The following is a 22,718-nucleotide window of genomic DNA, read 5'->3' as shown; positions in this document are numbered from 1 at the left end:
TGCCAAACCTGAATTGTGAGGCTAGAAAGTTTGCTGTTCTACTTACTGAAGAGAATGTGCTCAGCCAGATTTGCAATCAGTCTTCTTCGGAAGGACTCATCTGTTACATTTGTGGACTCATTAGCGGACGTGTCTGTACCTCCATCAGCAGCATCATTGGGTCTGAAAAGTTTGTGTTTTTTTTAAATTAGACTTCTACAACCCCACTCTTTTACAAAGCAAACTACCATGTTTCCTTGAAAATAAGACCTAGCCAGACCATCAGCTCTAATGCATCTTTTGGAGCAAAAATTAGTATAAGACCCAGACTTATTTTAATATAAGACCATGTATAATATAATATGATATAATGTAATATAAAATATAATATAATATAATATAATATAATGTAATATACTGGGTATAATATAATATAATACTGGGTATAATATAATATAATACCAGGTCTAATATTATATAATATAAGACCCGGTCTTATATTAATTTTTGCTCCAAAAGACGCATTAGAGCTGATGGACCAGCTAGGTCTTATTTTCGGGGAAACATGGTATATGGGCCTAAGGTATAAATGTATTAGATACTTTATATTACTACATATTCTAAATTTAAACCATAAATAGATTATTTCTATTGGTTGTTTTCCTCCATAATACACTTTATTATGTTTAATACACTCTCCTGGCCAAAATGTGAAAATGTGTTATTTAGTTATAACTAAATAGCCTGTTGGTACATCACTTCCAAAACCCACTGGCCAAAAAACATGCATAAAGCAAGATACCTCATTTTAATCCAGTCATGAAAATATGACACTTGAACCCATTAAAGAATGACTTATTATTCAATTTGCTAAGTTACAATTTGAATTCTGAACAATTCACACAGAAAAACTCTATTATACATTACATTTATGTACAACATGCATAACCTAAGCTACTATCAAGAATAATTCAGTTCAAACATTCAAAAGCATAAATCAAATAAGAACTAAATGATTCACAAAATCAAAGAGAATTTATAATTCAAATAATCAAAAACCTCCGAAACTATGAAAACACATCACTTCAAGACCAAGAGAAAAGTTACTCGTGTGAGAAAGTGAAAACAAGAACATGCACGTTCTTCTTAAAGTGAACCTATTTATCTATGCAATATACGAAACAATAGATATTCGGTCGTTTAGCTAGTATAAGAAAGTTCCACAGATCTTACCGTGAAGGAAGTATAGCTGGTAACAGTGCTTGCTCCAAAGAAAGGGGAGCAGACACAGGCTTCTGACTTTGACTTTCTAAATATTCCTAGAAAAAAAACAGAAAACAATCATTTACTCCTATTGTCTCATTTACATAAACATATATAAAATATACTTGATCTTCAAAAAGTGAAAAGGGAGTTGTTTTATAAAATGAGCCAGGCTACAGAGCATGAGAAGTGCTTCGTATACCTAGTCTAGCTTCAGAAGTCTGCAATGACTCATAGAATGTTGTCAGGCATGAAATCTAAGAACTGAAAATGCAAAGAACAGAACGATGCTTAAGCAAAATCATGTAAAAATTAAGAAAAATATTTAACTTCTGTCACACCTTCACGAAATTATTTGACATTCCCAATATTATTATTAGTGATAATTGACATCACCATGCTTTTAAAAAGGAAATCTGACAACCTGAGGGCCACATAGTATTCAAAAGAATCTCAATCCAACAGCAAACCATAACAAGATAGAGAAGCTGTCCAATATTTTGAGGGTATTTTTTGTTGTTTTTTTTTTAAGAAAGAAATGACAAGGTTCTTAAAAGTTGAAAGCACTTATGACCAGAAAGCATCTAGCACAGCAGTTAGAATCTTTTAAAGTAAAACCAAGAAATGGAACAGAAGGAGAAGCAGGACCTCTATTCAGTATCCCTAGGTTCCTGACGCCCTTGTCCATCCTTCCTTTTCTCCTTTACCAATTCGAAAATCTTAAGGATTTAAAACTGCCAAGACCTCAGGGACCCACTAGTCCCAGGCTTCTCCAGGAGGATGTCACTGGCTATTGGAATATGTGGGTCCTGGATTCCACTCAGTAGGCCAGAGCAGGCTAGGTTGTCATTTTTTTTTTTTCTGTTTAGGGTACGCCCAGTTTTATTTAATTCTTCCACTCCCCGCAGGCCCCGCCCCTTACAGTACACCAAAGCCCTGCCTCTCCCACTGTCCCACTTCCTGCCCCAACCTCCCACCTGACATATTCTCCCAGATCCCCACACCTTCCGGGCACCTAACACTGTACCCTGAACTGCCATGACTTTGGGAAGCATGCTCAAGCACTCTCTGCCAGCTTTTCCAGGGGCCGACCTCTCCCTCCCTAGGTTGTCAATTTTACCCAGCTCTTAGGGGTCATGTTTGGAAAAAACTCCTCTAAAGGCAATTTTAATACGTAAGATAAAATACCAATATATAGGATAAAGCAACATGAAAAAATCTCATGAACTAAAAAATAACAATAAATGTTGAACCTGCTTTCTCCCAAAGTTAGACATCTATTGTCCTTTTTCAACAGGCATACTTCGGTAGGACAAATCCAGGAAATGCCATTCTTGACATAGTCCTCATTTTACGAGAGAGGAAACTGAGGCCATAGTCACATGGAGAGGAGGAGACAGAGACAGAACTGGAGCCCAGATCTTCCGACACTGAGCTACACCAACACTTTAATACAGCTTCATTCCAACAGACACTCACCTTTAAGGAAAATGGTTGTGCAAAGTCCACTCTGACACACCCATAGTTTTTTCGTAACATCCTGATAACGCCTCTAGCTACGCTCCAAAGACTCTCATTCTTCTTAGGTTTTCCCTAAATTACAATTTTGAAAGAATAACATCGTAAGAAATAAAGCTGACACATGAAAATATTTTGTTATCCAAAGAATAAAGTTTTTTTGTTAGTTTTTGGTTGTTATGGAAACTAGAGGTTTGCATTGAAAAAGACAATGATCAGTGAAGAAGGAAAGTAAATATTCATGGACCTGTCAGACAACGTTTAGCTTTCAAAGATTCTAACAGATGTAATCATGTCTTCGGGAGAGATAATTTGGTCAATGAAAAACAGAACCTTCAACACTAATTCACTTAGTACCCTGTTTACATCATTCACAAAAATACAAATGTAAACTAATGAAGAATAAACATGCCATAACAGGCTGAAAAACTGGTCTGCAGTTCTTGGATAAAAATAAGATGTCAAAGAGGCCACTTACCTGGGGTCCAATGATCACCAGAGTCCAAATATCTAACATTAGGCAATTGAATGTCCAATCCAGCCCCACAGTGGCCTTTAAGCTGATTATTCATTTAGTAAGCATTGACTGAATATGTGACATACATAAGGCATGACAATGGCCATATAATGGACACAAGCCTCACATCTGACAGTGACAATCAGGGCAAGTTGGGCACACCTTTAGGGCAGACACATACAACACAAGGAGGAGTCTCCTAAGGGACATACAGGTAAGAATCCAGACTGTCACTTAATTTTTAAAGTTTCTAGTTATCAAGTGTCCTTGAGCTTCTGATGTGTTTTGGGCAGGAGGCTTAAAGCGAGTAATTCATCCAAGACTTCCACACTAAATAAGAACAAAAATGAATTCCTCTGGAAATCTTACAATACTGGTAGAAATTGTAAGTCAGTAAAAGCATTTTGGAAAACTGTCAGTATTTACTGAAGCTGACCCAACAATTACACTCTTAGGTATATCCAACAGAATGAGTACATTTGGTCATTAACAGAAATATACCTGAATGATCATAGTCAAGAACTAGAAACCAAACTGTTTCTCCACATTAGAATAAATTGTGGTATCTTCATATATTGGAATACTATGCAGCTGTGAGAATGAACAAATTCTAACTAAATGCAACAACATGGGTGAATCTCACAGACACCTAACTGAGCAAAGGAAACCAGAAGCAAAAGGACCACACACGACATAATTCCATTTATGCAGAGTTGAAAAATAGGCAAAACTACTCTGTTCTGTCAGAAGTGGAGAGAAAGGGTACACCACGATGAGAGCGGCACAAGGTAGGTTCCTAGGGTCATGATTATATGGTTCCTCGATCTGGACGCTGGTGACGTGTGTAATTCAAACTACATGCCTATGAGATGTGCATTCTTCTATAACTATTATACTTACTTCAATAAAGAGCTTACAAAAGATATTACTGCCACTTCTCAAATTAATTTATATGCTTTGTCAACATGTTCCCCCCAATTCTTCAGGCTTAACTTAAAATCTGCACATAAACAGTAAGCCCTGGGGAGAACAAACCACACAACCACCCTCGCCCCACAGTACGGATGGCAATTCAGTGCCAAGGGTTTTTTCATTTCCCAATCCTATGGCCAAGGCCGACACTGATAAATCTAATCATGTCACTTCCTCCAGGTGCAGGGAAGCACCCATGAGCACTACCAATCAGGCGGACATAGGAGATGACAGCTACTCACCCTACCATGTTTCCTACAACGCTTTAAAATTAGGGAGTACAAAAAATATCCCTCTCTATATAGTCCACAATATTGCAATAACAATGTATGGGCCCAGTTGGGTACTAGACTTACCGGGGGTAAATTATATAAATGTCTAACCACTATGCTGTACACCTGAAATTAATATAAAATAATATCCAATGTCAACTGTAATTGAAAAAGAAAAAAACAAACAAGTAAAAATAAATATGTATTCCTAATTAATTCCCAAATCACTTATCTAGAAGCAAAAGACTTGAAAGTGAAGCAGACCTTCGGGCGGGGTCCTCTTACCAGCTGTTCGCCATTGTAGTGACCTTCGATGATACGGTCATAGGAGATTCCCACAGGTATGATCAAGATGTCTGGGATGGTGTTGGTAGACAGAGTATCGACCACAACCGACAGAAGTCCCGCCCGAGCGCAGGAGGTTTTCCCACTCCTGGAGCGTGTGCCCTCCAGAAAAATCTCCAAGAACTGCTGCTGTCGAAGTAGTTCAACTATATGCTGGGATACAAGGAGAAAGTAAAACATCAATTCAAGAGCACCCAACTTAGAAAAAGCTCAGCAAATTTTTTAAAAAAGCCCCCAAGCCTGTAACTTCACTACTGACAAAGTATTTTACCTAAATCATAACAAGACAGCTATATTTGGGGGATGACAAAAAATTGTCATCAAACCCATACCCAAGCAATGATCACTCAAATAATTACTCAGACAACAGTGTTTTAAAAACCTCTTTGTCCTTCTACAGTGATAAGTGCCACCAGGGCTCTAAGGATAATTAGAGACAGCACACACCCCATGGAGCAGAGCTCGGTAGAGGATGTCCTTCCGTCCGTCTGGCGTTTCGTCCAGCCTCCGTCGTATGAAAAAGCCTCCGAGCTTATGGATCAGGGTACTATAAATTCAGGAATGCATTAATCAGTTATAAAGACAAGTGTAAAAAGCATACTCAAATGCCAAGTCACTTCAAAACATTTGCCCTGTGAATACAAACCACAAGTGCTGTTAGAGCTGCTGACAGTGAGAATGTGGACATTTTCCCATTTTCCATATTATTGACGTTTCGCTCATTTACATTATTCATGAGCTGTTACAGCAGCACCTCATATTCTGAAGTTCTATTACATCTATTCCAAAAGCAGTCTGCATGATATATTTCCCTGCAAAGGCGATGCTACAGATTTAAAACCCTTTCCAGGGTCTCAAGACATTGATGGTTAGACATCCCGAAATTTGCCTAGTGCACATTTACTGCAAAATGATGTGATGTTACAAAAGCTCCTTTGGAGAAATTTTCTCAAATAAGTATTGCTCAGAGAGTGTCTCTGTGAGACAAGGATAATCTTATCAGACTGAAACCAAGCATAACTATCTGTCCAAAACATGAAACAAGCATTTGCTGCAGGTGCCTACACATAGGGATAAAACAATTCTTTTCACAACCCCAGGGCTCTTTCTACAACATTGATGGATTTTGATATGAACTTGAAATTTTCTAATACTTAAGTCACCCTTTCCAAACTCAGAGTCTCCTCCTATTCTTTTCAAACAGAGTGATATTAATATAAATATAAGCAATATATATTTTTGGTAGCTTCTATCGTCAGTATAAAGAGGCAACAGTTAAGATGTCCCCAGAGCTTAATATTACAGTTTGAGAGTAAAACTCTGCGGAATATGTTCATAAAGAATGAGACGAACCACCCACAAAAGTAACCCACCCTGAAAAGTGGTTTGTGAATGTGTAGACTGGCATGTAACCAAAAAAAAAGCTGCAAATAAACAGGCCTGGTTGTCTACAGTCTGTCATTTCTGAAGGAATGGGAAAGCTAAGCAACGGCTGGCATGGATTCATGAAAAGGACAGTTGCATTATGAGATAGGATCAATGTTTATCAAGCACTTCCAACAGGTCCAAGTGAGAACGTAGAGGCGATGAGTACATGAGTTTTTCTGATTACAAAAGAGGCTTCTCTAGAGCCCATGCTTTGCTCTAAGTCTATGCCTACCATCAGCTTTCTGACGACTTTCTAATTCAGCTCCCCAGGTTCTGTGATAGTGGGAAGAGGTAGCCAGAAGAGTAAACAAAGGTATTCTCACCCCTGAAAAAGCGCACCTTCCCTAGAGGGTAATAGCACACTGTTTGTCTATATTCCCCAGTAGATTATGAGCTATTTGAAGGCAAGGTCACTCTAGTCTACAGCAGAGCTGGGTAAGCATCAGCTGACTGCATGAATGAATGGCTTCTCTTCAGTCATTTACAGGAGACTGGTTAGCCAAAGGACTGTGCGCCAAGCGTTGAGAAAGCAGCTCCTGGGACTGTGAGGCTGAGGCTCAGACTTCACAGCACGCAAAGGTAGTGACTGCACCTTTGTGAGCTGCTACCTGCACAGCCTGCCAGCCTCTGCCCTTCCAGTCACTCTAAATTTATCCTCCTCTTACGCTACTACTGAGCTGACCTTAGAGGTGCTTTATGCTTTGAAGTTTGAAACTGCAATTTCCCCAACCGACTAAACGTAGTCCTCCCCAATTCCCCACTGGTGATCTACCCAGTTCCTGGTGGTAAACACCGGAGTCTTCCTCCTTCCTCTCCGCCTCTCCCCCTCTGTTGAGCCCCACACCTGGGCTACCGTTTGGCCTTGTAAATCCAACTTACAATACACTTTTCCAATCTATGCTCTCCTCTTCCAAGAGCACGACTATGCTTTTAATCTAAGCCTTCATTATCTTTTGGCTGAACTACTGCAATGGAGCCGGAATTGTTTTAACTCCCTCTCCTCCAGAATGACTTTTCCAAATGCAAATCTGACCATGTCATTCCTCAAGTACAGGACGCATTCTGAAGTCTTGGCTTAGGGAGTGTGGTGACCGAGCTCTCACTACCTCTGCAGTCACCACCTCCAGCCTCGAGCCCTTCCCAGTGCATCCGACAGTCTAACCCTACTGAATCGTCTGCTGTTTCCCGACCACACCATGCTTTCTAATCTGTCTTTTCACATACTATTGCCTTTGCATGGCATGCAGTGCATTCTCCTGAAAACCTCTAAAATGCACACCTCCTAGTTGTACTGTAATTGTTACAGGTTTCTAGCTCTTCTAAATTAGGAGATCAAAGTGAACAAGCATAAGGTTCTCTGCACTTATCTTTCTACCCTATTGCCCCGCGCCCACCTCCCGACTGCCAAGCCTGACACAGTAATTTGCTATCTTGTCTTTCTAACTGCCTTTTATCCATTTGGTAAGTATTGCCCATACAGTTGAGGTAGTCACAGTTCACCAAGTATCCCGTATAAGATACAGAAATTATGGTGATAGTCTTAATGCTTTTGTGTACTTTTCAAATTTTCCACAAGGAACATGCATTACTCTTATATAAAAGTAAAAAGGCTAACATCATCCTCTTTACAATAACACATGTCAAAAGGTATAATGAAAAAAAAAAAAAGGTTCCAAATATAATCTTTTTCATGCCTCCCACTTCCAAATAAGCTGATTTTACCTGAAGATGGGGATGTTGAGATTATTGCCTGACGCGATGTATGGTGCTTTGATGTTATGGCAGAAGAGAATGAAAGTGAGCAGCAGATAGTCAATGTGTGATCTATGAACCGGCAGAAATAAAAGCGGCACGTTCGTCTAGGAAAAGGAAACACGCCCAGTTGAAAATTCAAATGTCAAGTTCAATCACACTTTGCAACTTCACATATGGTGAGTCACTCAAACATTGGCTAATCAGTGACTCATTCTCTAAAAACGTTTTCAAGTAATATGAACTTCTCTCAGTTTAATATTTATCTAGCTGAAAACAACAACTACCACCACAGAAAATAACCAGGGACAGGGAAGAGTAATCAAGAGTTCATGTTGAGCCTATGTATTTCCCGAGAGGCCGCCCTGATCATGTAAGCAGAGCAAGAAGTTTTGGAGTCAAGCCTGGTTTGGTTGGACATCCTGAGCAAGTCACTTATTAGCCATGACTTGGAAACATGTCTTAATCTATCTGAGCCTTGATTTCCTCATTTGTAAAATCGGGATTGTTCTGGCTGATTTGCAGTTGTCACAAGGTAACTCACTAAAGGAATCCTGCGTGCCGCTGGGGGTCCTCCTCGACCCCACCGGCCCTCCCCACACAGGACTCTGCAGTCATCTCCCACAGGGAAATCTCCCAATGGGTTGGAATAGTATACACAACAGTATACACGAGAACATTCCCAAAAGAACTCTAAGTTCACTCTCCAAACGTGGGGAGAAAGGAATGACAGGGTCACATATTTCTTGCCTCAGTTGCAGCTTTGACCATCTCAAGTTGACCCTTGTGGATCTGAATGTTCCAAAAGAAGCTGTTGAACAGTTTTAAGAGCACCCACCCGGTCAGTCTGAAAGTCAAAAAAAAAAAAAAACAGGAAATATGTATACATGTATATACACACACATATATATTTGCCCATTGTCTACTTATATTTCTGAACCGACAACCTAGCAATGCGTGTGCATATGTATGTGTATGTCCCTGAACTGTGGAATTCAACGGCTAACTTTACATATATACTTCTTACAGAAGTATTCATTTATTGCGGACCAAAATCTTACATTTCACTCTAATAATATACTTTACACTTTAGAAGCAAAAGACCAAGCGAACGTTTAGGTGAGCAGAACGACAGAAAACCACTCCCTTTAAGACATGGGCGTGAAAGCCGGCTCACAACGAGTCCAGACAGCAAATAGCAGCAGTAACCCAATAGCTGCTGTCAGTTAACAGAGATGACGGTGGCTTAAGGCTACCAGGCTACTCCCCATGGAAGCGGCACATAAAGAATATAAAGTGGAATTGGTTTTAACATCAGAATATGTTACGACATCTTTGGACCAAAAGCACTGAGCTAGGAAAGTCCAACGGTTCTGTCCTGTTTGCTCAAAACAGGACGGCGCTGGGCAAAAACTCTTTGCCTCGCCTTTTATACCTGATCATTGCTGGTGAGACGGTGGCAACCATTTCTTGAAGGATCCTTTTGGCTTTTTTTCTCACTTTACTGATGGCTTTCGATTGCTGCTGAGCAGAACCATCAGGGTTCAATTCAGCGGCCACTTCTGCAATTGCCTCTTGCACTCTGATTTGAAAATGGAAAAATAGACAATGTAACTGGTTCTGTGCTATATTCTGTATTCAGCATTTTCTAAAGCATAGCTATAAATCACAAAATAAAATGTACTTTCTCTCTCATATGTGATATAACATGAGAGAATAAACTCAACTGAGAGGTGCTTTCTTTGGTTGTCCATTAAATATAAAGGATATCGTACCCCTAAAGCAATGAACCCCTGAGGACTCTGGGAGGCTGACTAAGGAATTTAATTCAAACTCACTGTGTAGCAACTATGTGAATTTGAAATGTTCCAGTTATGCTGTGAGGCACACAAAGCTGCACTTTAGCAGAGGAGAGAAAAGGAAAGATTATAATTTAGGCACATAATTCAGAGGTATCCAAAGCCCACTGGCAAAGTAAAGTCTGATTTTCCTTTCGAAGACCGAGTTATTCACTTATATTATAACTCTATTAGAACTGTATATAAAACTCCCTGAGAGGCATGAAACGGGGACATAAATATTTACAAGTGTTTTCAAATCAATCCAGTTATGTAAAAAAGGCAGAGCTCAAGATTACAACAGTGCAGAACGATAAGTGGTGAGGTAAAAGGGAAGATTCAATCCAGTTTTGTTAAGTCTTCCATGCGACTTAGGGAAGAACGCAGGGGGTTAAGCATCCTCAAATCACTTCTAACATTCCAGTTACTAGTCAAAATATGTGGATAGAATGAAACATACTTGAAGGTTTTTTTTACCTACAAAATAGAATATATAATAATGCAAGGAAGTTTAAAATACTTGTGTTTTCTCCTACTGATTTTAGAGGAGTGTATGGCAAAACTCCACACAGCCCCATGAATAATACAAAAAGACCAATCCCACAGGACACTGACGCACCCTAAATCTATTCTTTGGATAGCATTTATTTCAATCTGGCCAGGAATGTTTTCACAAGTAATTGACATGATTAATTACATTTCCATGATCAACTATTCATTCATTCAGTAAGTAAGTATTTACTGACTTCCTATTATGTGCCACCACCGTTCAGGCCTTAACAATCCCACAACAGGACCGGCGTTTCTAAGCATCTTTTAATCCACCCCAATCTCTGGCTCCCCAAATCCAGGTAGATATCGAACATGGGCTACACCAAGGAGCTGGAACAGAGACCAAGCTTCACCCAAACTCCTGTATTCTAACGCCTGAACTTCAAAATGACTCAATAACTGTTACAGTAATGATTTGACAGAGATAATCAAACTTGCTTCTCTTTTGGCTATAAATAGAAGATGTAATGTCCCAAACATTCATCTTGCAGAATATCTGTGCCATCTCTGACTGCCACTTGCCTGTCACGTATTAGAAAACCGTTCATTTGTTCACCCATAAAACGAGACTTTTATTCCCACAGGGCACTGCTCACCAAAACCCTATGTTCTCCTGCCTTTCCCTGGCTTCCCTTGGAGCTTAACCTTCAACTTGGAAATGCAAATGCCCCTGGAGAAAGAGGCCCAGAGAAACTGGGGTTCATAAAGGAACTCGCTTCCTCACGCCATGCCCACCAGCCATCCCTGCCTGTCCCCTTTACGACAGTATTCCCACCCTTACCTACTGCTGTTCAGTACATTTTCAGTCACGTGGGTGGCAAACATGCCTTTATGGACATCTCGCTCTTGAATAAAAAGCACGTAAGAAAGACGGCGGGCAAGCCATCCTCGGTGCCTGCAATGAGAAAATCATTTAGCAGAGAAGTACTCCAGGAATACCTAGAACAAGTTGCTTCAATTGTACAGTGGTTTCCTTCCTGTGAACACAAGGCCTCATTTCATCTATTCCTGAGATCGGGGTTCTCCTATAGCAAATTCTCCTTAGTTCAGGATGCTATGCAGACAATTTCATTCCTAATTTCTTTCATGTACTCTTAGCTAAAATTTAAGCTTGGAATTCGTGTATTAATGCTTAAGTAGTGCTACTCTGCCAATAATAACTCAAATATAAAACCAAAAGAAATAAAAACATCTTTATTAATACCATAAAAAGACACATACATGTTGAATGCTATATACAGAGGGTGCCAAAAAAATGTATACACATTTTAAGAAAGGAAAACTGTATTAAAATTGTAGTAATATATACCAATAACAAAAGATGAATACAAGTCACGTTTGACTTCTGCAATTGCAAGAGGTGCTCAAAGTGGTTACCATCAGCGTCCAGACATTTCTGATTACGGCGAACTACTGCTTGAGCAACATTGACCAAAGTGTCCACTTTGTATATATTTTTTGGCACCCCTGGTATATATGCTATATAGCTTATAAGCTATGGTTATGGGCTATAAAAGATAATTTGGAAGTCTTTTTCTACCATGAAGGGCTAATTTTTTTTTTCTTTTTTTGGTTATAGTAATTATTCTAAGGTTATACTCCGGGTTCAAGAAGCCAGAAGCTCTTACTCTTTTTTCATTTTTTTAATACATTCAACGTACCTACCAGATAGGACATATTCCTATTAGTCACAACGTTACTCGTTCAATGTTATTTGAACGAGGTGGGGGTGGGGTGGGGACAGGGAATCTCAGAATAAGAATACTACAGACTTTCATTATGCATTGCCTGGAACCCATTTGTAATGATTATATAATGCCTTATTATCATTTCCTCGATAATGATATTCATATAAACAGTAGAAGATTTCAATTATAAATTCACTAATTCTGAAAATATCCCAAAAGCCTCAATGGAGCAAAAGTAATTTGAGGAAGCACTGTGTGAATCACATATTCCTTCGTCTCTCCTGCCTGACATTCTCTTTTACTTCCTCCTTTCCTTTGTCTCAGTTCTCTGAAAAATTGGCCCACTATGCTAAGTGTTTAATTCCAAACACTTCCTTCAATGAAAATTTTCAGAATTATTACTGGAATGTACAAAATTCAAACTCTCTATGAAATCCCTTTCCAGTTGACTGAAAGCTGTGTGTGTGTGTGTGTGTGTGTGTGTGTGTGTGTGTGAGAGAGAGAGAGAGAGAGAGAGAGAGAGAGAGAGAGAGAGAGAGAGAGAGAGAAAATGTGTAGGCTTTGCTTCATTAACACACAGAAGAGCTAAAGAGCCAACTCAACTGCACAGGCAGCTTATTACATTGAATAGTTCCATAGTGCCTCATCAATATAGCACATGCTTTATTTTTTTCTTAACTGCCTCCAACTGAGGACAACAAATGGACCCTTTGGCTTTATAAATGGAATGTCTACTTACATAAAGAAGAGACCCTAGGAGATCTCTTTTCTTAGGATCTTAATCATGTTAACCAAGGAAAAGAAAAAATAAAATAAAATAATGGACCAGCATCTCTCCTTTAAACTTAAGAGGGTGAGCAGGGAAGGAGGGAGAAATGTGGAAGTGTAGCTTGGGAATGCAAAAAAATAGTCCCTTGACTTCAGTTCTATTTAAAAAAAAAAAAAAAGTTAACTAACACTCGTATATATGCAGGTATTGTCATGTTTATTTATGATCTCATCACCAAAATATGAGAAGTATCATCAGAAAGACTTAAAATTTAAGTATTTGACTTCTTGGATCAATTTTTCATAGAAATTCAAGTATTTCTCATCACCTGAGCTTACTGCTTACCTACTCCAGGTGTTTACTCTTAGAATTATAAGAACTGGATATCATTTTTGGCTGCCTTTTCTCTCATGTCTCAAAGACATTCATACACCCTTCCAAGCCTCCTTCCTTATCCGCAGCCTAGATTCTCAAAAAAAAAAAAAAAAAACAAAGCCTCTTTTCTCTCACTCTGATACCTAATAATAGCCTATCCCCATATGCCTGGAATTTGGAAGTAAGAATTCTAAGAAAAGTCTTAAGCTAATAATAATTCAAAGAACATTTATTCAGTACAGAAAAACATGTTCTAAAATTCTATAGATTAGGCACATTTCATTCAGTTGTACTTTTTAAAATCTAAAACAGTAGTAACTGATCATAGGGCATTCAAACACCACTCCTCAGAAAAATCTTCATCACAATTTGGAACACTTCGGATGCAAAATCAATGTGTGCATAAGTTAGAGAAAGCTCTAACTAATATCTACACTCTCAAGAAAATATTTATTATATAATTAAACACAGCAGCAGACTAACAGGTCTCTCAGGTGGTTGTACTATTTCCAATTTTTAGACAAAGCGTCTTGTGTCAGAAGCTCATACTCTATGAACTCTCAAAAACATAGTGAGATGCACCTTAAAGTACATTAATTAATTATTCTGGAGTTTTTCTTTTGAGATTAGAAGTATAAGAAATTTCTTTTTACCTTGTGTGAGTTTCATTGATATAAATAACATTCCGCAAACCCAAAGACGGGATACTGGGGTTGAAAAATTTATCCTACATAAGACAAAATAAGCACAGACATAAATATACAACTGGCTTGCTGGTGAAGTGTTCGCATTAGTAGTACTCAAAAGACAACTTCTAAAATTCAAGCATAAAGTTAGGCATTGCTTCAAAAATCGAAGAGATGAAGAAAATTTATGTTTTATTAAAAAGTACTTTTTGGCCTTTCAGGTTACAAACTCAAAATTAATCCTTAATACCTTGCAAAGAAAATAGTGCCTCTGCTTTTCCTGCCTCATCCCAAAAGAACTGAAGCTCCGATGGCTTTAGTCATTGACAGAAATACTGGGGATTTCAGAGTTCCCAAAATACAAAAATATTATACTAAGTACCATGTAGTTATTGTTAGATTACTAAATCTCTCAATAATCCCGACACATAAGAATTATTGTCCCCATTTTATAGACAGGAAAATTGAGGCTGGCAGAAGTTTAGGATTCAATCCCAGATCTTGTTCCAAAGAGTATGGTCTTTCATTCCCCTAAAATGACTGTTCCATTTAATGAGAGAATGTATGGTTAAAGCTCATCCTCTTTACAGATAACCTTGAAAAATAATCCAGAAATAACTCTACTGAATAGAAAAAGTCTATAACTTTATCAATGTGGACAAAAGGTACACTTTGCACACATAAATGCTGAAAAAGCAGAAGGTACCCCAACAAAAGATGTAAAAATACTTAATTTGAAATCTCTTTAGAGAAAAGGAAAATACGATTTCAGAAAAAAGGTAGCAAATATCAAACAATTACCATAGAATATTTCAAACAAAAACTCTTTTAAATAAACATGCCATGGAAGAATTTTAAGATCAAGTTTGGCTCCATCAGGTACTATATTTAAGCAAAAATTCTTCTTTGTTATATCACTCACCTGTCTCTCCCCCAACCCCAACCATTGCCACTACCAAATAATTGCCTATACTCTCTTTTGACTTAAGACCAGATTAGAGTTAAGGTATTGTTTTGGTCTTTTAAGCGTTCAAAATTAGATGAGACGCCAGATCTAAAAAGAAAAGCCACATGATCTTCTATTTAAATCTTTATTTCTATTGGCCTATTAATCTGAACTGGCTTTATTTCTGGACTAGAAGTTTCCATAATCCTTCAGAGCTATCAAATTCATGCAACATGGCACTTGTGATGTCAAAGGAACAATATTATTTCAAGACATTCTGGAGCAGACCTGAATATTTAACAAACTGCTTGTGTCCCACACAAATCTCTCCCAGGTTAGTAAATCCCTTTACACCAGACTTAGAATTCTATTTCCTGCCAAGCCAATCCTGAGTAGAAAATTCACACAACACAGTTGGTTATTCACACAGGTTATAAGCAATCTCAATAAATGACAGGCACTTAAATGGCAGAATTTTTATGTCCTGATAGGTGGCCCATCCCAGAGAGAGCTTAACATCCAGGTATACCTTTAATAGCTGACTCTCCTGCTTTGGAACACAGCCACCTTAGACTAACTGTACTGTGCTAACTCATCCCTCTGGCAAACGCTGCGTCAGAAGCATACCTCTTATGCAATGGACTCTCCTCCAATACAGACTCCAACACTGTAATGTGGAAGATTTTGCATGGCGTGTGTTTTTTCCACCAAAATACAAACAAGCACATACACACTCTTTTTTTAAATCTTCACCTAACCTTTTAGTGGCCATTCTTCACTATCACAGAGTCAACAGACACCCTTCCCCCATCACCCCTGAAATAGAAATTTAGCAGGAGTAGAGCAAAGCCACAGTTCTGAAGTTCAACATCAAGAAGTTACATGAAAGTTGCCACCAACTTCTTTGGAAGAGTTAACTGAAAGTGAGATCTACTTTCCCCCCTAACGTGATACTAAAACTACTAAAAAACCAAAAGCTTGCCTAGCATCAGCTATTGGACCAACATTTACTGAACGACTGAAGGGAAATAAAAATTGAGTCAACATCTTTACTTGGAATATTTGGTTTATAAACATGGCTCTAAATTCTAAAAATGAATCAAGTCTATTAAGGCTACTCAATACCCAAGTCACACAAAGTTGGAAATCTGTGTCACATATTTCACGTGTTTAAGGTCAACAAGCAGTAACATTCTTACCCAGCTCTGGGGAGTACAGGCATAACAACATCTTCCGACAAACGGCCTTTTTCGGCTCATTAGGCTTTCCTTCCATTTTAAGGTGGCAGATCTGAAGACAGTAGGTCTAAAACCACACTCACCCTAATAAATATTAAGGAAAAAACGGTCACTGAGTGGAAGGGAATTATACTTGTCCACGTGATCTCTAAAACTAAGATGTTTCAGATAGAAGGGAAACTGATGCCATATTTTTCTTTTCGTAGTATTATGTTTTTCCGAGTGATATTCATTCACGGTACTCCCTCCATGATCAACACTGGGAACATGAGCAAAAGCTGAGCACCTAAGAATAGCAATAGCTGGCAAAGACTACTGCACACTCAAAGCAGCATTCAAGGTTTAAAAACAAAGTTGCAAAAGGTCAAAAAGCCTCTGACTGGAGCAGGATGAATAGAATCAGACTACTATGCCAACAGTTCATCTTACTCCCTCTTAAATCACACACTCCCACAAAAGAGCTACCAAGGCCTTACATAGTAAGCAAGTTTATACAATACAGCTTAAAATATTTTACTTTAAATGAAAAACAAGGCACACTTACATAACATTCCTCCATCCTAACAAGAGAGTTTAAAGGCTGGAACATGAAATTGTAGCTGTACTATACAATTAGGGTCAAACTCTGCTGTTCTATTCTAAACATTTTTCTCTCAAATTTGGGTTCATCAGTTGCTCAAATCCCACTGATATAACATTCTCAAAAATAAACAACAACAAAAAAACACTCCATCATCATTTCTATATAAAATAGTGTTAAAAACAATCTTAAACATTCCATGTTACACTGAAATAGGGAATACAAGATAATGCGTGCCTTTTGGATTGGGTCATACTAAAATTTATTTCCTATTTTCAATTTTTTAAATAAACTTGATTTCCATCACAAAATTTATAATTAGATATAAGTAGGGAAAACAGATTTTAAAAATTTTAATTTATAATTACACCACCCAAAACAACTACTAGGTTTTTTTCTATGCAAAAGTATTTGGCTTTTTAACACAACTACTGTACTTAAATTTCTTACCAATATTTTCTTCCCAGTCAACATGATACCATAAGAATTTTTAAACATTAGCCTTCATAAACATACCTTCTAATAGCTGGAGGCCATTTCTGTAGCTATTATATTACCCTCTATTCGATATTAAGTTGGCGCCAGCATTTCCACCTTCGTGAACAATATTGAAATGAACATCTTTAAGTCGAATGTTTTGAATTTGTATCTTAAACTTACCCATTCCTCGTTCGCATGCTTACATTGGCCAACACTGTATTCTGATGAATTTGGCAGATAAGAAACATCTATCGTGCCAAGGGTCAGTGCAGATTCGTCCATGTCACAAAGCGTAACTCCCAAATCATGTACTGTAAAATATATATACCATTTAAGTTAATGAGGACTCCAGAGAGTAAATACCAGCACTCAAAATTCTGACTTCTACATGATCTATATAATAGGATGTCAAATGAACTTCCACCATGTTCAAAGTACAAAAACAGACTTTGGTATGTTTATCTGAACTCAGGCAGCCTTGACTTATTTAAAACAAAAAATCAACCTTTGTATCTTTAGACTTCCTAAATAAAATAGCTATCAATTTGCAAGGGTAAATAAGAGCTTATTTCAGGTACAAGACCAAGAACTATTTCATTTGTGTTAATATTAGGTAGGTGCAAAAGTAATTGCGATTTAAAAGGTTAAAAATAATTGCAAAACACCGCAATTACTTTTGCACCAACCTAATAACTGAATAGTTCCTGGGAGGACAAAGGCATGTGTTTGTTTAATTAAATATAAGTTACATGTATGCACACAAGTAGACCTTTTTTTTTTTTTTTAATTATGTGCTGGGAAGTTTGGGTCATACATAATACGCAATGTAAAATGGGTGCTGGTAATGAGAGAACCTCTGAAGCTTCACACCTAAATTGAATTAAGCTCTTATTAATTTTCTTGTGATGCCTTAAACGAAATTATATTTGCCCTTTTAGTACACCTACAAAGCTCTAAAACAAAACCACTCTATTTAAAATATCTGTTTTATAAGTTTTCATCCTTGTCAACATGCCTTTTCCTACCCTAAGGGAAAGTGTTCACTAACAGTGAACTGCTACAGAAAATTGGTAGACATTAACCTAAAATATAAAAACTTTCTAACATAATTCTGAAATTATTTCGAAATAGCTTTTGGCTGTTTCTCACCTGGCCTTAAATTATTCCTTTAAAACCTTGACAGGTCAATTCCAGGTTAACAGTGTTCCTTGGAGGACATACTCTGATTTCTTTACGATCGCCACATGGGTGTGCGGCGGTAACTGTTGCGCTCAGCATCAACTCCACATCCTTTACAATGTAACGTAAGTAACAATGTAACACAACAGGCGAGAGGAGAGAATAGGAAAGCACCGCACCTGGTATGAAAGCTCTTCGGTATTGTAACACTAGCTATCAGTTTCAGGTGCAGAAAGTAGCTACAACAGGGAGAGCCGGTTGCCGCCTGAGAAAAGGAAGACGAGTCTGGCCCCAGGGATCAGCAGAGCAGGGGAGGGAGAAAGAGTCTGGTGCCAACAAGAAGTCCACACTACGCTGCTCCCTCCCCACAGCGTTCATCCAAGGTCGCGAAATTTACCAAAAAAATAATCCGGAGGTGCCAGACTACGGGCGGAGGGGACCCAATTGTGGGTTCCGAAAGGGACGGAGGCAGGGAGGCCAGCTCCGAAGCCAAACATACCCGAGTTCAAATCCCCCACTGCTTCCCATCTGTGGGACTTTGGACAAGTTGGTTAACTTCTATGCCTTGGTTTCCCCATCTGGAAAATGGGCATACTACGCTCGCTCTTACCTCCTCGGGTTCTGGGAGGGCTGGAAAAGACATACAAAGCGCCTAGCACCGTGCAGTGTCTGACACACAGGGAGCGCTCGGTGCAATCAGTGGTCATCTGTCATCGGAACGTCCCCCTCACCGGCTCCGCTCAGAGCACGCCTGCTGTCTCCACGCCAAAGCCAGTGCCCCCAGTCCCACTCAGGCGCGTAGGGTGCTCAGTCCGTCGCGGGAACCCGGCCTGAACCTGGTCCCTCGGGGAGAGCCCACGCCTGACCCCCACCACGGCACGAGCCGGAACCCATTTCTCAGGGGGAACCTCGGCACTCGGGGGGCGGGGACCCGGGGGGCGGGGACCCGGGGGGCACCGACCGCCCCGGAAACTTGCAGGAGTCGCGCGGGCTCCAGCGCAGGGTGACCACGCACCTGTCCCGGCGCTGCGGGACGGAGCAGCCTCCCGCCGCCGGCTCCCGCCTGGCGCCTCGCCCCGCAGCTCAGCCGGCTTCGGGGGCCGAGCTGCCGGCACTTCAAGGCTCCGCCGGTGCCTGCTGCAATGTCGCGCCCGAATGACGCAACGGGCGCCCGGCAGTGACGGAGCAGCCCCGAGTCCGCCCGCTCCCGGCGGCACGTGGCTTTGCGCACTGTGTGTGTATCTCAGGGTCGAATGTGAGTACACACGTGTGTGTGTCTGTGGCCAAGCAGGGTGTGTGAGTGCCTAAACGAATGGTTGTTCTGCCTAGGGGCTGGGGGGAGGGGGGGGAGAGAGAGGGAGGGAGGGAGGGGGGGAGGGAGGGAGGGAGGGGGGGAGGGGGGGAGGGAGGGAGGGGGGGAGGGAGGGAGGCAGAGACGGCACCTAAGTCTGTACTGTGTCAGCTCTCACCTGGGACTTTGTCTCCACCAGGCTCTGTTGGGAGTGTGCGCTGTGGGGTGTCTGGGTTTCTGTGTATATGTGTGGTCTTCTTTAATGAGGTTTGGAAGACTAGACTTTATCAGGGATGCGGAAAGTGGGGATTGGGAATGGTCCTGTTCTATAATTTCCATAACAGTGGCTGAGTGCCTTTTCCTTGAAGAAAATGAGGAACTCAAAAGGAAATAAGGTTTCCAAAAGTCTAAGTCCAAATTTGCCTGCTTTTAACCCTTCAAACAAAGTAACACTGGGCACAAACAGGTTTTTTCCACAATATTTGTCCTGCTGGAGACAAGGCCAGTGGTTATCCAGAGCATTAGTCATTTGGAAGATAAAAGATAAACCTTTCACATTGCACTTAAGCAGCATTAAGGATGGACTAGCAGCTGAGAATACAAAGATGATAAAGATACAGTCCCTGCCCTCACACCTCTGCCACCAGTCCTCATCTCTGCACACATTAACCCGAATCCTGTCTTCCAAACACATTTTTGTCCATGTCTACCCATCAAAAGCCATCCTTAGCTCCCCACAGTCCAAATGCCTGAGCCTGGCACTTGAGGCATCCACAGATAAGCCTCCACTCTTCCCACTGTGCTCCAGCAGGAGCCTTACTTCAACCTCTCCTGTTGGCCCTAGCCACACCATGGACACTCACACTCGTAGCTGGACCATGCCACTCTCCCCTAAGTCCTATCGTTCCTTCCTGAACTAAACCCCCAAGCCTTCCCTAACGTCTCCAGCCCTCAATAATCATACCCTCCTGTGAAATCTCACAGAGTGATTGTGGTACCACACCTTGGGTCTTTATAAATTGTGTCATTCTTCCACAACATAATGAACTAATCATCAATGTCAGTGACTTGCCTCAGTCTCTGAGGTAGTCCTATAGTGCTTTGTTATATTAAACATTCAAATAAATACCTGTTGAAGCTGAGGAACAAGAAGAAAAACAAGAATTTCTTCTCTGGAACTTCCTACTCTTGTTTATAAATCCATCCCAAAACACAGATGTGGCCCCCTTTTAAAACAATCCAAAACAGTAGGAGTGGTTATTCTATTAAATTTTTTTTTAAAGCTTCTTGAAGTTAAAGACACTGTTTTTATCAAGCCTACAGACACCTTACCTCCAAGCACACACCTAAATACTCAAGGATTACGTTGACTAGAATAAGAAATTTTAATCCCAAAACATGACATTTTATGGACAGATTACTGGTCCCTGACCAAAAAAAGAAAAAGAAAAAACGGGGTGGGGGTAGAAAAAAGAGGAAAGCCTTGTGGTTTGAATCACTGGTAAAGAGAAAGTAAGGAGAAATGAAGCAGAGAAAACATCACAGGACTTAAAAGGTAAACCAGGGGTAAAACTAGATTGTCATACATCAAGTTCATCTGTAGGCAGCTCTTTTGTAACACCCATTGCACAAGAGTTACTGTACTTGCAGGAGATGTACATTGCACATCTTCAGGTTACTTAATGAGAATTATTTTGGAAACAAGTGACACCCTTAGCAATCTCTTTTATCAACAATACCACAGTAACTTAAAGTAATCCAGTCTAGGCAGCCAAAATGGAGGAACAAGGACTGAATTTTCTCTCCTGCTACAACTGAAATAAATAAACAACCAGACCAGGCAAAATGAATGAAACAGGCAGCAATGCAGGACTCTCGTCCATAAGGGGAGAAAACAAATGAGGTCAGCACTATGGTTCAGCTTACTGTCCAGAGAGAGTGGCCAGGCTGCTGTAAAGAGTGGGGGAATCCAGGAAGAACTAGGCAGACCCCCTTGAGCTGAGGAGATAGAACTGGGAGACCAGAAAAGCCAAAGCAGCTGAAGCTGGGAGTAGAGTACCAGAGAAAGAGGGAGCTCTGGACACCTGCAGAAGCTCTTGCTCCAGTCTTCAGCTGAGTAGGACGTGAGTGTGAGTCAAGTATTCCACACCAGGGAAAGAAGCACTCATACAAAGCTTGTATAGGGCAGGGAATTTATCCTGTTGGCACAAGCCAGAGTGGAAAGTACCGGACAGAGTGGAAGTACAGAATGATCATACAAGACCAGGAATAGGGCCTGATCCAGGCACCCAGATTGCAAAGCCTCAGAATTCATAACTCAAAAGGTCCTGTTTCAGGAGTGGTGTACAATTAACCCTAGAGTAAATGCTGCTTTGGTTCTACCTAACAAATCTTAAAGCTAGCCCCAAAAGGATCAAACTGTTTTCAAGAACAAAGTGTCACGAAACAAAACACAAGGAAATCAAAAATATCAAGCACCCAACAAGGTGAAATTCACAATGTCTGACATCCAATCAAAAATTATCAGGCATGCAAAAAAAAGAAGCAGGAAAGAACCACCCCTAATGAGGAGAAAAATCAATCAATTGAAAGAGAAATGATAGAATTAGTAAACAAGGACATTAAGAAAACAATTATAATTATATTCTATGTGTTCAAGAAAGTAAAGATTGAGCATATTAAGTAGAGATGTGGAAAATCTTTAAAAAGAGATTATAAAAGCCATCATCTGAGATTTTTTAACACACACAAACTCCACTTGTATGTGACTAACAACAGATTAAACATTACTGGGGAAAAAAAGATTTAAAAACTTGAACATATTACAGTAGAAAAAATCCAAAATGAAACACAGAGGGAAAAGAAAGAATGAACATAAAAATAAACAGAGTATCAGTGAGCTTAATATACATGCAATTGGAGTCCCTGAAGGAAAGGAGAAATATGAAGAGGGGTCAGGCAGGACCGAAAAAAATATTTCAAGAAATAATGGCTGAAAACTTTCCAAATTTTATAAAAATTATAAACTCACAAATCCAAGAATCTCAATA

The 22,718-nt window shown here is 39.8% G+C and overlaps 1 protein-coding gene across 6 annotated transcripts in view; it reads right to left on the bottom strand.

The window, feature by feature from the left end:
• GPAM (glycerol-3-phosphate acyltransferase, mitochondrial) overlaps positions 1-22,718 on the bottom strand; it is a 61,434-nt gene that overhangs the window by 13,107 nt on the left and 25,609 nt on the right. The window contains exons 1-14 of one of the 6 annotated variants that reach the window (XM_033130244.1): positions 19,393-19,519; positions 18,348-18,488; positions 17,379-17,509; positions 16,100-16,222; positions 13,922-13,995; positions 11,218-11,331; positions 9,482-9,628; positions 8,797-8,893; positions 8,017-8,153; positions 5,314-5,413; positions 4,807-5,019; positions 2,722-2,835; positions 1,213-1,298; positions 47-162 (exon numbers count right to left, since the gene is read on the bottom strand). In XM_033130244.1, the coding sequence (XP_032986135.1) occupies positions 47-162; positions 1,213-1,298; positions 2,722-2,835; positions 4,807-5,019; positions 5,314-5,413; positions 8,017-8,153; positions 8,797-8,893; positions 9,482-9,628; positions 11,218-11,331; positions 13,922-13,995; positions 16,100-16,222; positions 17,379-17,480 (1,423 nt within the window). In that variant the 5' untranslated portion in view covers positions 17,481-17,509; positions 18,348-18,488; positions 19,393-19,519. Of the gene's footprint in view, positions 1-46; positions 163-1,212; positions 1,299-2,721; positions 2,836-4,806; positions 5,020-5,313; positions 5,414-8,016; positions 8,154-8,796; positions 8,894-9,481; positions 9,629-11,217; positions 11,332-13,921; positions 13,996-16,099; positions 16,223-17,378; positions 17,510-18,347; positions 18,489-18,556; positions 18,658-18,987; positions 19,309-19,392; positions 19,522-22,718 lie in introns of those variants that run through there. The other 5 variants (XM_033130245.1, XM_033130246.1, XM_033130243.1 and 2 more) reach the window with 5 other exon arrangements.

Source organism: Rhinolophus ferrumequinum, chromosome 16 (genome assembly GCF_004115265.2).
Source record: "Rhinolophus ferrumequinum isolate MPI-CBG mRhiFer1 chromosome 16, mRhiFer1_v1.p, whole genome shotgun sequence".
NCBI classification, from domain to species: domain Eukaryota; kingdom Metazoa; phylum Chordata; class Mammalia; order Chiroptera; family Rhinolophidae; genus Rhinolophus; species Rhinolophus ferrumequinum.
This window is presented reverse-complemented; position numbering and strand designations above follow the sequence as displayed.